Source organism: Syzygium oleosum, unplaced genomic scaffold (assembly GCF_021117445.2).
Source record: "Syzygium oleosum isolate NSW1041296 unplaced genomic scaffold, Sole_v2.1 Sole_v2.06, whole genome shotgun sequence".
NCBI lineage: Eukaryota > Viridiplantae > Streptophyta > Magnoliopsida > Myrtales > Myrtaceae > Syzygium > Syzygium oleosum.
This window is the reverse complement of record NW_026607490.1, coordinates 637,425-654,845: the sequence shown is the minus strand read 5'-3', so window position 1 is coordinate 654,845 and position 17,421 is coordinate 637,425. Positions and strand designations below refer to the sequence as shown.

Genomic DNA, 17,421 nt, shown 5'->3' with positions numbered 1-17,421 from the left:
GACGTGTAGAAAAAGTTGCATGAAGGTTTAAATGTGGTCATGAAAGGTGGTGGCCCTACTTTGATAGGATTGAAGTTACCCAGATATCGATGTCGGTTAACACGGACTGATCATGCCAGCTTTCCTCGAGATCTTGTTTTTCTCCCGTTTCTTTGATTTTTTTTCAGTTCGGATTTTCTTATTTTCCTCGTTAGGTGACTGTTTATGTCAAGCACCTACCCCCGCACGGATGAGAATACCTAAGGGTCAGAGCCATTCCGGGAAGTTTCCATCTAAGCAGAACTGTCCATTCGACATGTATGCCACATAATAATTAGAAATGTAATAAAACCTAGAAAAATTGTAACGAGTGAAAGTGAAAATGTAATGCCAAATCATTTGTCAGGGCTAATGTCAAAAGGGAAAGCAGGATTATGCATACAATTGGAAGCCGGAGGAGGATCGATCAGACAGAAGAGTAGGAAGACATTGATGTCTTGCCATGTTCCAAAGCTTGTTTAACTAATTAGGAAATTTCTAATGCAGCAAACATGAACATCCCCACTTTTAGCAGCACATTTTCGGTATTTTTGTTGTTGTAAACAAATGCTTGTCTTTGGAGATCAAAATCACACAAAGGAATGTAAGTTTCAATTCACATGCTTTATTGCTTCGCTGTTTATTAGAAACTCGCGAAGAGGTTGGTTTGGCTAATCATCGATATCATGGGTGTCGTCGACTGTCGGATAGGACATGTTATGACAAAGTGATATTGATGAGTGTTTTCTCACCCTCGCCATAGCAAGATTTTTACACTAACAAGCAAATTGAGAAGAAAAGAGATTTATGTTGAGGATTCCACACTTTTTGCGTACAAGTTCCTTCCTTCTCTTCCAAACAGGAACTTTTCAAGAAAACAAACTAGACCAAGACAAAGATGCAAACCACACCAGCACCACCCACTTAAGGAATTGTGCACAATGAAACTCGAAACTTCAATGATGTTAGTTTTTTCTTCTTAAATGGCCGATCAACTAAATGTCCGTGCATTTTTTTAGTAGCTCATCTTGAATGGCCGATAACTCTTAAGGTCAAGCATAACTCCTGCGATCGAACCCGCAGCTGCCATGATCGATATCACAAGACAGGCCATGCTCAGCATTTGGAGGCATACCCATCTGGTGCTCCATTTGGGAATTTGTTTCTGTTTAATATACATCTCGACGGGAAAATAGACCGTTAGAGGCCAAAATCCCAAGGCACCAAGGATCCCCACGACATCGTTGAAGAAAGGGAGTAGCATCGATATCACCGTGGTCAAGATCACGAAAATCGTCCTCCAAACAAGCCTAAAGAGGTTCATGTTGTATTGGTCCAAGCCTGGTACCGGGATCTTTATCTCTTTGGCGATGAACTCATTATCAGGCCATCTCTGGGCGGCCTGTTTCTCGACGAAGGCAAAAATCGGCTGGCAGAACACTTGGTATGCTCCAACAAGATGGATCACAATAGCAGCATTGGCAATATCAAGAAGCCAGAATGGGTTGTAGAAACCGAAGCCGGTCAGAAGATTTCCTGGAGCCGCGTCACCGAAAGCAGCATAGCCCATGCAGCCACAGAGCATGTAGAAAGTCGTTGTCACTGCCGTGCTCAGAAAAGTAGCCTTCTTCATGGTCTTTGCTTCCGATGGTGGGGATCTGATGGTGTCCTGCCAAAGATGCAATTTTCTTGAGCTTATGGCATTCATGACTTAACTTTCCAGCTTAGCCGTCACAAATTTTTGCTTGAATTTTTTAGTTAACAGGAAAAAGAAAGGTACTTCCATTGTGTTTTATCTACTCTTAAGCATTTCCTTAGTTCTTGAACGGATGGAATTACGTTTAAGTACCTGAATTTCAATAAGGATGACAGAAAATGAGTACGCAAAGGCAATATCTCCAAGAGCTTGGAAACTCCTCCATATCTTTTGGGTTTCGGTCACAGCTCCAATGCTTATTCCTGTAAGACTACCCTTGAAACTTCCACTAGCTGCTCATCAAGAAAAGAAATTGCTGGAATCAACTTCTTATTTAAGATATTGATAAAATTATCTCTTGAAATTTCTTGGCCATCTGTCCGGAGAAAAGAAGAAATCTGTACCTGCAACTTGGGCAATTCCCAGGCCAAGACCAATCGAAGAGTAAGTGAAGGACATGACAGCAGCCACAATAGAAAGCCACCATATTTGATCAAAATCTGGAATCTGGGACAGCAGAATCTCTGTGATGCCGAACATGATCATGTACGGAGTGCTCGACATATGGCACGGGTTCTCCCTGTTACTCTCGCGGAAGCAATTTGAACGTTTTATTGCCCTTTCATCGGAAAGAGGGAACAAATATAAAATTGAATCAGCCAGGTTATATAGGTAACAGTAGAATTGTAAGTTCATTGTGATCTGAGTTTGGGAACAATGAGAGTTTGGGAACAGTGAGTTGTACTCACATCATGCTGATAGATGCTGCAATGGTATAGCCGATGGCGATTCCGAATAGGTTGAAATATTGAATAAAACCACATGCTTTTACCTTTGCTCCACCTGAGAATAATACCTTGAACATGTTAATAATCTAAGAATGTAGAGTTACTATTATCACCTAATTAAAAGTCAGGCTACTCATTTTGCTATACATTTGGAGACATAAGGTAATGGGAAATTTAAGCAAAATGCAGGAGTCAAATAATGAGAAGCGACAATATATTAATTCATACCGAGAATCGAGCAAACAGAGTCCATGTAAGTGTAGTTACGCTTGCCGGAGACAGGGTTGCCGGCACGGTAACAATCAGAGAGGAGGCAAGAGGTGTAGAAGCTCACAAAGGAGAACAAGAACATCACAGCAGGGCCAGCAATCCAACCCAGCTGAGCAATGGCCCAAGCTAGCGAAAGCACTCCCGATCCTATCACAGCTGTTATTATGTGCGCACTCGCTGTCCATAAGGTCCCTGATCAGTCAACCGAAAAAATCCGATCAACTCTTTACATTTGGAAAGTTTTCATTGTCTCTCAAGTTAGTTTTTCCAGTGATTTGTGAGGAATAACACTTGGATAAAGCATATTAAACTGTTATTCCTAGTACAGATCGCATGGCTGATGTATCAAACCTGTAGTGAACAAGTAGAAAGGAATCAGACAATATATAGAAAGAAGATAAGGTTGATTACCGGTGCGTTTGAGGTGGCCGTCGTCGTCAAAGGAGTCGAAGCATTTGGAGACAGTCTGAGGAAGCATGTCCATGGAGAAGTCACAAACTTGGTGGTGGTGGTGGTTTTTGTTGTTCTTGGTGGCGGCGCTCTCACCCATCTTTAATGTCCCAAAAAAAGAAGGAAATAGCAAGTGTTAGTAAGTCGTGTGTGTGGAAACTAAATTCTGTCTTGCCAAATGATAACAACTTCAAATTTATTCATCAATCAGAGGCCATGTTGTTTCATTCTGGGTGGTATCTAGTTCTACTGGAAAGTTTAATTAACACTAACCGAATCAAAATCAGTGGATAGAGTGTGCTTCTTTGAAACTGAGTTTGCTTTGTGTTTTGTGCACCTACCTAAAAACCGAAGGGCTCAAAACACACACTCTGTGAGGGAGAGAGAGAGATGGGGGTGGCAAGAAAGTGAATAATGGAAGAATAGTTGGGACAGAGAGGTTAGAACTCACAATGGTGGGAGAGGAGGGATTGAAGTGTGTGTATTTATAATGTGGGGAGTTGGCTACATGGAAGATACTGGAATAGTGTTAAACCAAAGTTCAAGACATGATGGTTTGTACATTTTCCAAAAAGTTACTAGATGCTTTGCATATATAAGATTAATATAGTACCACTCGATTATGTGATTTTATTGCAAACGTGATATTTATGAAATCCATTTGATCCAAGATATTTGAATATTGAACTCACATGAACCCGGTGCATATAATAATTTCTATTATATTGATGGTTGAATTTGTCTGTTAAAGAAATTATTTTCATAATATTTTTTCCTCACCAACCACGGAAGAAAAAAGGACGTTAAATAGCTATTTTACTGCTAGTTTGTAAGTATACTGCCATTGAATTAGATTTTACACAAATATACGAGTGAGTGGATATTCGTCCGCAAGGTCGGCCGCTCATTGAATAATAATGGGAAATAAAATTTGCTAGAATTTCTTAATCTCTGCATTCTGTTTATAAAATTGAAGAGGAGGACCATGAGTTGCATTTTTATCATAAAAAAGAACTTTGAAAAACAAATGAAAAGACGGCAAATGAAAAATTAAAAAAAAAAAAAAAAAACCCCACGTGACGCCCAACGAGTACGGCAACGATCCACCCAAATCACAGACCTTCCCAAACGGGCCCATCCACCTCTTCAATCCCACTCTTCCTATTTCAGTCAACTCTCTCTCTCTCTCTCTCTCTCTCTCTCTCTCTCTCTCTCTCTCTCTCTCTCTCTCTCTCTAACTCAGAACAAGAAAATTTTTGCATTTGCTCTAAATTTACTAGAGCTTATTTACTAAGTCATTTTCATTATATTATGATGTCTTGTAAAAAAAGAAAGAAAGATATCCATGCATAAAAAGAAAGAGCTAATTAAATATTATCGAACACCATATTGTACATTTACACTCGTTTTGGATGTGATGGTTAGGAAGGAAAAGAAGTGATTTAAATGATTATGAGGATAAAGAAGAGAAGGAATCTGAGGTAATTGAGTTATAATATTTATTTGGATGCTAGCAAGGGAAAAGAAAAGGGAAAGAATGCATTACGACATAAATATGCTTCTATGTATTTCTAAATAGATGTAAAATAGGAGAACAAGTGAGCAAGAAGAATAAATTTGTTTGTTTATATGAAAATCCGTACGAATCCCTCCAAGAATTAAAATGTACATAAAAAATTTACTCGATCAATTCTTCCTAATCTTTCGTAGTCTTTCCATCAGTCTGTTTCTCTCCATCCAAACATGATTGCATTTTATAGAACTATTTCTCTTCCCTCCTAATTCCTCCTAACAAACGTAGCGTTTAAGGCATTGGTACAAAGTTGTAGAAAAGTTTCACTTGTTCCTGCCTTTCTTGCTTCACTTAGCAAGATGCTTAGAGCTTATTTGAGCATATATTTGCCTTTGGTGTTGGGCCTATCTATGTTCAATAATGGATATGTGAAGCTAGGTCTTCAGTATTGTTAAGTCTCTGAAACTCCATTCGGTCCATGCATTTGCCTCCTCTGCATACTTTTGCAAGATATCGCATTAGCTAATATCAATGTAAACCGACCATTGTCCTTCTCTTTGTAAATAATCATCACTTACAAAAGAAAAATAAAAATAGACCAAGCCAAACCAATTGATATACAGTAAATAAAATCTTAAAATAGAACACATTAGAATGGATATCAAATGCGCACATGCTTTGTAGTTGTAGTGACAGTGATGCATGTAAAGCAGCATTTAATCTATTAGAAGACAAAGCACACTTCCCAAATCTCCAGTGGAGGAATGAAAGAAAGTGAAAGAAAGTGAAAGAAAGCAAAAACACAACAAAAGAGTTCTTTCCATTGCTCAACATAATATATGCTCAATGCAATCAAGGACAAAAAGGAACATGATCATCACTATCATGCAATAAGAACAAATCAGCAAGAGTTAGCACTTATCATATGTGCCACTTACCTTAATTATTTTGCAACCTTTCCCTCAATCAAAGGCAATCAAAGAGGAAGAAAAGGAAATTATATACAAAGAGGGATTTATTACAAACGGAAGAAAAACCAAAGATGGGTCGAGAAAACCAATCGCTGCACTCTCCATGGCAGGAACTTCGAGCTTATATATAGGAGAAGAGAGTCAGCAACTAGGGTGGCTAAAATCATAGTTTAATTAGTGATAAAGCTCACTTTCGTATTGCACTCCCGCGTGTAAGAATCTCCTCCATTGTTGTTGAAAGGAATCGATGCTCGCCTCTGGTCCGTACCTTTGGCTAGTGTTTCTTATTGCTTTTGATTGGATGTTTAAAGCAATTGCAGACTATGATAGACTTGCCGACCTTAGCTTTGTTTTCTCTTTCCTTTTTATTATTGTTTATGCCCTTGGTTGTTTATTTTTTAAATTTTGACCAATCCTTTCGCGGAGCACTTTGGTCCCCTCTCCGAAGGCAGGTGGAAAGAGCGTAAAGAGGGCTTCTCAGCCTTCCAAACATTTGTCGTGTGCCTGAGAGAGAGAGAGAGAGAGAGAGAGAGAGAGAGAGAGAGAGAGAGAGAGAGAGAGAGAGAGAGAAGCATAGCAAGATGTAATGTGGAACTTAAGAAATTGTCATATTAGTTAAGACTCAATATTAAACCGATACAACATCCTCCATTCGAAATTTGGTAGAGATGCTAATAGAAACTCATATGATTAGTTGGATGACGAGAACCCCGTGCCTCAAGAAATGTAATGTCTCAAGTTTATCCCTAAGTTGGCATTACTTACTTCATAATAAGGTAAAAGGCCTTGATAATAGTGCGAATCTTGAATTGTGTACTCGAAAATCTATAGTACTTCGTTACACACTAATAAGAGTTTTAAAAGGAACGATAATGTCAATACAGAGAGTTTTCAAAACACCCTCAAAACATTAAAGAAAAATTGTATCCTTTCGGACTTGATGGTCATCCGAAATAATCATATTGGCATAATTTTCTGACTAAACTAGACATGAAAGACGTGTTAAATACTATTCATCTCTGTCTCCATAGAATGTGGCGTTTTATTATTTTGGCCCTATGTGTAGTTTTCAATAGTTCCAAAACATCACTTTCCTCGGAATTTCGAATCCTTTGTGTCCTTCAATCCTTGTAAAGCAAAGCGAGTAGGGGGAGAATGACTACACTTAGGCCACCTAATTAACAATATAATGTCAGGTACATTTCATATTGAGGGGCCCTAATAAATTGCCAGCCCCATGGCGCAAAGTGCCAATGACACTTTGATTCCGAAGACCGGGGATTGATAGGTCATTGGAGAATTAAAGTGCTCTTATATACTTAATTTAGAGCCTCTATATGTTCCTACTTTATTACTAGAATAAATCACGACATTAATATAATACATGTGGCCGTCAAGTGGTCGACCCAATAAGGAGTCCACTAGCCTCTACACGTCCACCATGGAGCCGCCAAGGGGGAGAGCTCCTACTTTGTACATGGTTAAATCTTCTAAATTCAAGGACCCTCTTTCAATTCAATCCTCCGAGTCATTTGATTTGTGCAATGCGATTTTTCTAACGTTACCCTCGTAACTTTCTCAATAAAAAATGTAGCGTGCATTACCAAATATGCTTATCATAATTTAACAAATTTCATTTAGCAATATGAGAATATGGGCCCATATTCCGGATTAGCATCGTAATGGCTTGGCCGGCATGGCGAGGTACTGCACAACTCATTGGAACAGCTCATATATGCCCAAACAGGTGGCCGGTCCGCGAGCCCACCTCCTAAAATTGAAGCCCTTAAACAAAAACCATTAGTAGTTCAGAAAGCCTGTATTTGCTGATAATACAAATTGAATCATTCATTCAACCATTCTTGTGCTTTTTTAGGTTCGCTTAGTTTTATATTAGTGTACTGTGCCTGTTCTCTATTATGGTACAAATTTTTTTTTTCCTTCTGATCATGAGTCTAAAAGAGTTTTTATAGATAACCATGCCTTACAACGGCCCAATTCCTTAAAAAACCCCAAACTTTAGGTTTAGTACCAAATCTGTCCAAAACCTTTTTTTGTCTTAAAAAAAAATCCTCAACTTTCATTCTAGTCCCAAATCTACCCTCGTGACCTTTCTGTCAAAAATCACCGTTAAGTCTTCTTACCTGGCAATTCCACGTCAGCACAAAATTCACGTCAGAAGCTGACATGGAATAACTCCAAAAAACGTCGACGTTCTTGCTCTGAATATTGAGGGAAAATTAGGATTTCCTTTGCTTCGTCTTCTTCAATTCGCTTTCAAAGATCGACAAAAAAAAAAAAATCGCGCTCGAAGGGACAGCACCGCTTGGTTGCTCCCTCCATCAGGTTCGTTCTCTACGCCACGAAGCCAGAGCCAGCTAGCTTCTCCATCCCCCTCTCCGTGGGTTAGCCTCTCTATTGTTTCGCTCGAAGAAATTGATTGCGGACAGGAGGGATTCCTCCGTAAATCGACCGAGTCGTGGACTCCAAAACGCTCGGTCTCTTCCTATACAAGCTCGAGCTTGGCCTCTCGGTGGAGAGGTGGCGGAAACTGCAATTGATGTGAGAATGCTTTCTCAGAACTTACGAGATCAATTTGGTATGCTATACCTCAGAACTTATCCGAGAGTCCCCTGCATGAAATTGAATCATTCCTTGTACATTGTCTTTTTGAATATGCTGCATATATGTGACTGGGTCAATCAAACGAAAATTAATTGTACATATATGTATGTGCTGAGATGTTTTCTCAATTTAGGTTAATTGATTACGATCGTCCTGAATGGGATTAGAGATTAGTATCAAATCCGAGCTCATTAATGTATCGTTTCTCCTTTAATCGAATGTATACAACCTGTTTGATGATATGTCCGTGAGATACAGTCATGAATTAATTCTTGGAATTGCTCAATCTGAAGATGTTTTGATATAGTCCCACATGTTATTAATCGATTTGTTAATTATTAGACAGGATTCTTGATGTACTTTCATAGTTGCCGAGTACGCTGTTGAACTATCGCCATGGCTTTGTGCTTCACGTGTTTCTATGGTGACCAGTGATGGTTGCTGGTGAGCAACAGAGGGTGAAATTCTGGAATAGCAGATGTTGAGGGGTCAATTGAATTCCGTGCTGATAAGATAAATGGTGACCAAAAGTTGTAGGCAAAAGTTATAATGGTTAGCAAGGAATGCTTAGATAGAGTTCGTGGGATTTTTTAAGTGATGCCTTGAGTATGTCTAATGATTCCAAATAACTGAAGTCAAAAACTATAAACCATTCATTGATGAGTGTTAATTCAGTGAAGAAGCTCATGAAATCATTTTTCGTTTTGTGTTTTACCGAAGGATGGGAAGAAAAAGCTCCTGAATTTTCAAGTGAGCATTAGCCGATGGTTCTCTTTGGTGTATTTCAAGTGTTCCTCCTTATTCTGAAATCCTTTTACTTGAAAAAAACCTAATTCGCTATGAGCAACAGTTTTTTGACGTTGTTCTGTGAAATTGAATTTGCTATAAGCAACAGTTTTTTGACGTTGTTCTGTGAAATTGAGTCAACCACCATATGAGGTATAGATGCAGCCCTATAAGCAACAGTTTCCTTTCTCATTTTTGTACCATGAACACTTCCGACAATCTGTGTCATTTGCGTGCTTTTTGCAAAAAAGATATATAAGAGTGTATATCTTCCCATTGCAGTATGGTATAAGAAGCCTGGTTTTGCCGAGTTAAACAGGTAGCAAAGAGAATCAGGGAAAAAAACTCAGAACAACCAAATGAAACGTCATTTAACAGTTCTCTTCATGGAAAATGTTAGTTTTCTTCTCATCGAAAGTGTAGGTGACAATGTCGTTTTTCAAATCGTCTGTGGGATAAGGCTTGGTTTGTTGTTGTTACTGCTGCCATTATTCAACTGAAAATATATGTACTTGGCTGCTGAACACATTGAAGCATGGACTCAAGTGACTCCAGTTTCTGTTTGTCTCACATGCAGAGAACACATTGAAGGCCTTGAAAGAGAAGGAAAAGGAGCAAAGGTGCCCGAGCCTGAGTCAAAGCCGACTGCAGCTGTGATATGAAGGATGCTGAAAAACCTTTATTGACACTGGTGCTTGGAGAAAGCATTCTCACATCCATGGCATCTTTTAGTAGGGGTTGAGTGAAATGAAATTGTGTTTTAGATGATGCGGAGCATCTTGTAGCTGTATTTTTAGATCTCTCATATTCTCTTTTCGATTTATTTGTTTCTCATGTTGGTGAAAGACATATTGAGTTGTAATCCTTGTTGATCTTGAAATACAAAAGTTACCGAATTAGTTGATGTGGAATTTGTCTGAATTATTTGATTGTCCTACCAATTTCTTCTCTCCTGTAAACTTGAGCAGCCAAGTCAAATAGCACAAACTGTTGTAACTGTTTACTCTAAACATTTGCTGACGCGCAACTCAGCAAACAAGATTGCACAATATAACACCAGACTTTTGTATCTCCTTCACCTTCCCTGATAAGACCTTTTTATACAGCTAAAACCACAAATAATGATCCAACTTTGATCCTTCAACCAATCCCAGCACCATAGCAAGCACAGCTCAAAAGAAGGCGAAGGCAAAAATCTGCTAAATAGCATTAGATTAACTTAAACCGATCCACATTGTGTGCTGGAAAAGAGAGACATGCCAACATAACAAGCACAACTCAATGCATCGTACATAACCAAACCATCCCATATAGAAAGTTACATTACCATATCCTCACACCAGACAGTACATAGCCATATCTACTTACAAAAAACATAAAAACTAGCACTTTTCTGTCTGCAACAAAATCTCCTCATCTAACAGCAGGCACTGAACATCCACTAGCATTTCTTGGTCCACAATTTCACAATCCACCACCGATTCCAGATTGTTGAGTGCATGGAGATTCCGAGACATCAATTGAAGATTGGCTTATTGAAACTTGAACATTCCTTGCTCTTGTTTGTTCGTTGGAGAAGGATGGACCTCCGATGTCAATAACTCTATCACTACCAGGCATCTGCAGTAAAAAAAAAAATCTTACATATGAACTTGCTTTTCTTTTCGATATACATTTAAAATTAGACAAAGATATTATCCTTAAATATGAATTCCCAGTTTCAGACATGAAAAGTCCATATCCTTGTCGAGCCTGAAGATACAAAATGAGCATGAAAAGTCCATATCCTTGTCGAGCCTGAAGATACAAAATTCGAACATAAAGAGTCGACAATTGAATGAACCCACCATTGCTTCTGATTCAACCTAGTAATACTCCAATTTTTTACGAGCAAAACTTGCTAGCAAAATGACGATCAACCTGCAATTTCAATGTCAAACACATTCCACTGATTGAAGCGAATTGTAAACAACACAATTCACATCATAAGAACAATTGACTACCACAACAATCAACCAACATTCTTGTGCGATTGAATTATGTTCAAGAACCTAGAATCATACATGTAACAGGGATAGCAAAAATTGAAAACATCAAGATTAATGCACGCATACTTCATCAAAAACGATAAAAGTTAAATTTAGGGGAAAAAAAGAGCAAAAGAAACGGAAGAACAAATACCTGGTTATCACAAGGGTTGATCGCAGTTTCCGCCACTCTCTCCACCGAGTGACCGAGCGCGAGCCTGTATAGGAAGAGATCGAGTGCTTTGGAGTCCACGACTCAGTCGATTTATGGAGGAATCCCTCCTGTTCGTGATCAATTCCCTTGAGTGAAACGATAGAGAGGCTAACCCATGGAGAGGGGGATGGAGAAGCTAGTTGGCTCTGGCTTCGTGGCGTAAAGAGCAAACCTGATGGAGGGAGCGACAGAGCGGTGTTGTCTCTTTGAGTGCGAATTGCGATCGATTCCTTCAAGCGAAACAAAAGAGAGGCTAACCCATGGAGAGGGCGACGGAGACGCTAGCTGGCTCTGGCTTCATGGCGTAGAGAGCGAACCTGATGGAGGGAGCGACTGATCAGGAGCGACTGAGCGGTGTTGTCTCTTTGAGTGCGAATTTCTTTTGGTCGATCTTTAAAAGCAAATTGAAGAAGACGAAGCAAAGCAAGCCCTAATTTTCCCCCAATATCCAGAGCAAAAACGTCGATGTTTTCTGGAGTTATTCCATGTCAGCTTATGATGTGGATTTTGTGCTGACATGGAATTGCCATGTAAGAAGACTTAACGGTGATTTTTGACGGAAAGTTAACGAGGGTAGATTTGGGACTAGAATGAAAGTTGAGGGTTTTTTTTAGGGTTAATACCACGAAAAACCCTAAACTGGTACATTTGTGACACATTTACCCCAAACTATATTTTTTTACCATAAAAAACCCCAAACTTGTACACCTGTGACAATTTTACATCAAACATACCACAAAAAACCCTAAACTGGTACACATATGACAATTTTACCCCGAACTAATTTTTAATATTATTTTTTTTATTTTTTTGAATTTTTTTGAATTTTTTCTTTTTTCTTTTCTTTTATTTTCTTTTTTTTTCCTTAACCTTCAACCTCTGGTCGGTCGCCGGTCCGACAACCGGCCAGAGGCGAAAACCGGCGAGGGCCGCCCTCGCCGACGTTGGACGAGGGCCGCCCTCGCTAGATCCGGTGAAGGCGACCCTTGCTGGTATTGGGCGAGGGCTGCCCTCGCCAGATCTGGCGAGGGCTGCCCTCGCCGGCGTCGGGCGACCCTCGCCCGATGCCGGATCTGGCAAGGGCAACCCTTACCTGCGTCGGGCGAGGGCCGACCTCGCCCGCCCAGGGCAAGGGTGACCCTCGCCCTACTCAAGCGAGGGCGGCCCTCGCCCTTGCCCTGGGCGGGCGAGGACGGCCCTCGCCCGACGCCGGCGAGGGCGGCCCTCGCCCGACGCAGGCGAGGGTCACCCTCGCCCGACGCCGGCGAGGACGGCCCTCGCCCGACGCCGGTGAGGGCGGCCCTCGCCGGCTTCCACCTCTGGCCGGTCGCCGGACCGGCGACCGGCCAGGGTTTGAAGATGAAAAAAAAAAAGAAAAGAAAAGAATAAAAAATAAATAAAAATTCGAAAAAAATAAAAAATAATATTAAAATTTTAATTCAGGGTAAAATTGTCACATATGTACCAGTTTGGGGTTTTTTGTGGTAAGTTCAGGGTAAAATTGTCACAGGTATACCAGTTTGGGGTTTTTTGTGGTCAAAAAAATAGTTCAGGGTAAAATTGTCACAGGTGTACCAGTTTGGGGTTTTTTATGGTCAAAAAAATAGTTTGGGGTAAATGTGTCACAAGTGTACAAGTTTAGGGTTTTTCGTGGTAGTAACCCTTTTTTTTAAGACAAAAAAAAGTTTTAAGCAGATTTGGGACTAAACCTAAAGTTTGGGGTTTTTTTAGGGAATTGGGCCGCCTTACAACTTGGATATGTAAGGAAAAAGAAGGTAGCGAATGAATAAGTAGTCTCAACCCATGAATGAGTTGGGCAAGTGGGCCGACAACCATTTTCCTTGACTCTTGAATCTAAGTCCTGTGTAAGAATCTGGCCTCGTGTGCCTGAGCTACAACTGTGCGTCCTCACTGAACTTGCCTAAAACCCTTGGTCTTACATTGCCAGAAAACATGTTTTGGGCTTTAGAATTTACAAGGAGCCTAAAGATGGGGAAAAAGACTTATCATTTATAATGTTAGTTTGCATGCATGCAACCATATATTGAGATTTAAGTTCAAACACATGAAGGAGAGTCCATGAATGGTTGAGGCTGTCAACCTGTAACAGTTTGACAAAACGCCTACGCCAAATCAAGTACCTTTTTTAACTGCTAGCATTCATTGGACTGCCCTTTCAAGTTCAAGTCCCAAGTCCTAGTCTATCTAATTTGACGTTTGGGGTCTGCTGGCAACGGCATGGTGAGTTGAAGTTCACGTTTCAAAACCATAATTAGGGCGAGGAATGAATCATCAGTCACTGGTGGATACCCCCGGAAATTTAAGCATTCGGGTACGTAAACAATCTTTTATGCTAAACTATGTCTAACTTGTTTCCAATATCTTTATATGTTCTACATTTACGAATGAGAGTTTGCTGCCTGTAAGAGGATTCCATGCACTAGAAATTAGTTCGATGGTCTATTGTTCTTCCATCACGTAATGCTGTTGAGTGTATAGCAAGTAAAGCATCTCGCAAGGTCCTTTACTAGAAAAACATTAAAGATGGCTGACGTGTGCTTTCCAATACATTGTTAGCTGAGGATTTTAAGCCATAACACTCCGATAAACGATTGGTCTAAGTCACTATAGAGAAGTATTGAACCTGGTGCATACCCAGTTCACATGTGAGGTGGGTCATCGTATGACCCATGAGATCTAACGGTGCATGTGAGTTGGACACGCCTATACGGAGTGTGGGCAATACCTACTCTTCATGTAATGTTTCTGAGATTATGCGATAGATAAAGTGTATACTGGGAACATTTCGAAAGTCATAATAAATAAAAACATTTGATGGAATACGTGACGCAGATGCTAATTGTTCACGCGATACAATTATTACATGAAACACTACACTTAACTGAGCGGCATAATCATGCACAAATCAGTAATGGAATGCTGGTAAGGTCATGAAGCATTTTTGAGTACCTAGAGAGAATTGAAGCTAAATGATTGGTTAAATGAAGTGGCGTACCAATCAATTTTGGTTTTTAGGGCAAACATATACATGATAGAGCTGTTTGACTGAGGCCAGGGGACAACATTTGATAAAAGGGAGTTGGTCGAGGATGTCGAAGAGGTATGGGACAAGCCAATCAATCTAATAGTAAGTTCACTTTTTCTTTAAACGTTATTATCCATACATCTTTTTACTTTTTCCCCTTCCCAAAAAGAATATACAAACTCTTTCAAATTATGATATTTCGTTTATTTACCGATGCATACATGATAATAATATGTGACCTTCTTTGTTCATATCATAATTCTCCCACTCAAATTAACCTTGAAAGGCCGACATGCCTGTCATCGTATGATTGGAGCCTAACCCAATTTACGTGGATATGGCGATTTGAATAACCAAAATTTTTGAATTTTTTTTCTCTTACAACAATGGGACAATGTATGATCATCACTTGCATAAAAAGCAAGTTTTCCTAAGCAATGGATAGAACATACAGAGTTCGTAATTCCATACCAAAAAATGAAACTAGAAACTTCCATGATGTTATTTTTTGTCAAATGGCCAATCAACCAAAGGTCCATGCATTTTTTTAGTAGATCAACCCGAATGGCTTATTTTTCTTAAGGTCGTCCTTAAGATCTGGGATCAAACCCGCAGTTGCCATGATCGATATCACAAGACAGGCCATGCTCAGCATTTGCAGGTATACCCATTTGGTGCTCCATTTGGGAATTTGTTTCTGTCTAATATACATCTCGACGGGAAAATAGACCATTAGAGGCCAAAATCCCAAGCTGATGATAGCCACGACATCGTTGAAGACGAGCGGGAATGCCATCGATATCACGGTGGTCAAGATCACGAAAGCCGTCCTCCAAACAAGTCTAAAGAGCTTTATGTTGAATTGGCCCAAACCCGGTACCGGGATCTTTATCTCTTTAGCCATGAGCTCACTACGAGGCCATCTCTGATTGGCCTGTTTCTCGATGAAGGCGAATATCGGCTGACTGTTTACTTGGTATGCTCCAACAAGAAGGATCACACTAGCAGCATTGGCAATATCAAGAAGCCATAATGGCTTGTCGAAACCAAATTCGATCAGAAGATTTTCTGGAGTGTCGTCACCGAAAGCAGCATAGCCCACGCAGCCACCTAGCATGTAGATAGTCGTCATCACCACGGTGCTCAGAGAAATGGCCTTCTTCATGGTCTTTGCTTCTGATGGGGGGGATCCGATGGTGTCCTGCCAAAGACAAAAGGAAAAAACAAGGTATTTCATTCTGTTCTATCCATTCTTAACCCTTCCCTTAGTTTTTGAACGGATGGAATCATGTTTTAGTACCTGAGTTTCAATAAGGATCACAGAAAATGAGTATGCTGAGGCGATATTTCCAAGAGCTTGGAAACATCTCCATATCTTTTGGGTTTCAGTCGCATCTCCACCGCTTGTTACTGTAAGACTGCCCTTGAAACTTCCACTAGCTGCTCATCAAGAAAAAAAGTTGATGGAAACAACTTCTTATTTATGATATTGGTAATGTAATCTCTTAAAATTTCTTGGCCATCTGTTTTGAGAAAAGAAGAAGCCTGTACCTGCAACTTGGGCAACTCCTAGGCCAAGACCAATCAAAGAGTAAGTGACGAACATGACAGTAGCCACAATAGAAAGCCACCATATCTGATCAAAATCTGGAATCTGGGACAGCAGAACCTCTGTAATGCCGAAGATGATCATGTACGGAGTACTCAAAATCTGGCACTTTGAGTACTCCCAATTATTCTTGCTGGCGCAATCCACGTATTTTATCGCCCTTTTATTGGAAAGAGGTAACGTGTATAAAATTGAATCAGTCAGGTTATATAAGAAACGGTAGAACTGAAAGTTCAATGTGATCTGCTAAATAAATTTGTCAAGAGTTTGGGAAAGTAGATTTGTACTCACATCATGCTGAGAGATGCTTCAACGCTACAGCCAATGGCGTATCCGAATAGGGTTATATGTTGAAGAAAACCACATGCTTTTACCTTTGCTCCACCTGAGAATAAAACCTTGAAAATGTTAATATTCTAAGAATGTAGAGTTACTGGTATCACCTAATTAAAAGTTACGGGACTCATTTTGCTATACATTTGGAGACATATGGTAATAGGAAATTTGATCAAAGTGCGGGAGTCAAATAATGAGAAGCAACAACATGGTGATAGAATTCCGTACCGAGGATTGAGCGAACAGAGTCCATGTAAGTGGAGTTACGCTCGCCGGTGTTGGGGTCGCCGGTGCGGTAACAATCGGAGAGGAGGCGAGAGGTGTAGTAGCCCACGAAGGAGAACAGGAGTATCACAGCAGGGCCTGCAATCCAACCGAGCTGAGCAATGTCCCATACCCGCGAAAGCACTCCTGTTGCTACCATCACTGTAATTATGTTCGCACTCGCCGTCCATAAGGTCCCTGGTCAGTCAGCCAATAAAATCCAATCAACCCTGTATAGTTGTAAACCTTTTATTGTCTCTTAGTTAGTTTTTCAGTAATTTATGAAGGAATTACACTTGGATAAAGCCTATTAAATTGTTACTCCTAGTACGGAAAATGTAAATTTTGCATGGTTGATGTATCAAACTTGTAGTAAACAAGTATTAATGAACTAGACTATAAAATATAAGAAGATAAGGTTGTTTACCGGTTCTTTTGGGGCAGTCTTCGTCAACGGAGCGTCTGGAGACACTCTGAGGAAGCATTTCAATGGACATGTCGCCAACTTGGCGGTGGTGGTGGTTTTGGTTGTTCTTGGTGGCGGCGATCTCACCGATCTTTAATGTCCTCCCAAAACAAAGACAAAGAAAGAAGGAAATAGCAACTGTTAGTGAATTGTAAGTGTGGAAATTAAATTCTAACTTGCCAATCTGGATGGCATCTAGTTCTACTTGAAAGTTTAATTAACACTTAAAAGCTCCGTTCATTTCGCCAAAAATGTTTTCCGGTCAATGAAAACTTCCTTTGAGTTGAGCATATAAACGTTCACGTGTAGCCATAAGTGTGGTGCAAAACACATATAAAAGGC

The 17,421-nt window shown here is 40.1% G+C and overlaps 2 protein-coding genes and 1 long non-coding RNA gene across 4 annotated transcripts; all 3 read right to left on the bottom strand.

Annotated features, from left to right (window-relative positions):
* Positions 1-748: 748 nt before the first annotated feature.
* On the bottom strand, positions 749-3,663 carry LOC115668037 (amino acid permease 4-like). Of its 2 annotated transcripts, none has more exons than XM_030589545.2 (7): positions 3,496-3,663; positions 3,184-3,322; positions 2,731-2,964; positions 2,464-2,557; positions 2,119-2,333; positions 1,868-2,007; positions 749-1,687 (listed from the first exon to the last, which is right to left on the bottom strand). In XM_030589545.2, the coding sequence occupies exons 2-7, from the start codon at positions 3,320-3,322 to the stop codon at positions 1,034-1,036; spliced, it is 1,476 nt and encodes a 491-aa protein (XP_030445405.2). In that variant the 5' UTR covers positions 3,496-3,663; the 3' UTR covers positions 749-1,033. The 2 variants fall into 2 exon arrangements, with proteins under 2 accessions (XP_030445405.2, XP_056168508.1); XM_056312533.1 differs by having other exon boundaries at positions 3,564-3,663.
* A 6,641-nt stretch (positions 3,664-10,304) lies between these two features.
* LOC115683667 (uncharacterized) lies at positions 10,305-11,731 on the bottom strand. Its single transcript, XR_008816827.1, has 2 exons — positions 11,299-11,731; positions 10,305-10,737 (listed from the first exon to the last, which is right to left on the bottom strand). It is a non-coding gene; the product is annotated as an uncharacterized LOC115683667 (long non-coding RNA).
* A 3,082-nt stretch (positions 11,732-14,813) lies between these two features.
* LOC115663530 (amino acid permease 2-like) lies at positions 14,814-17,200 on the bottom strand. The gene is made up of 7 exons (XM_056312534.1): positions 17,041-17,200; positions 16,578-16,811; positions 16,305-16,398; positions 15,956-16,173; positions 15,705-15,844; positions 14,928-15,605; positions 14,814-14,878 (listed from the first exon to the last, which is right to left on the bottom strand). The coding sequence occupies exons 1-6, from the start codon at positions 17,108-17,110 to the stop codon at positions 14,952-14,954; spliced, it is 1,410 nt and encodes a 469-aa protein (XP_056168509.1). The 5' UTR covers positions 17,111-17,200; the 3' UTR covers positions 14,814-14,878; positions 14,928-14,951.
* Positions 17,201-17,421: the final 221 nt, after the last annotated feature.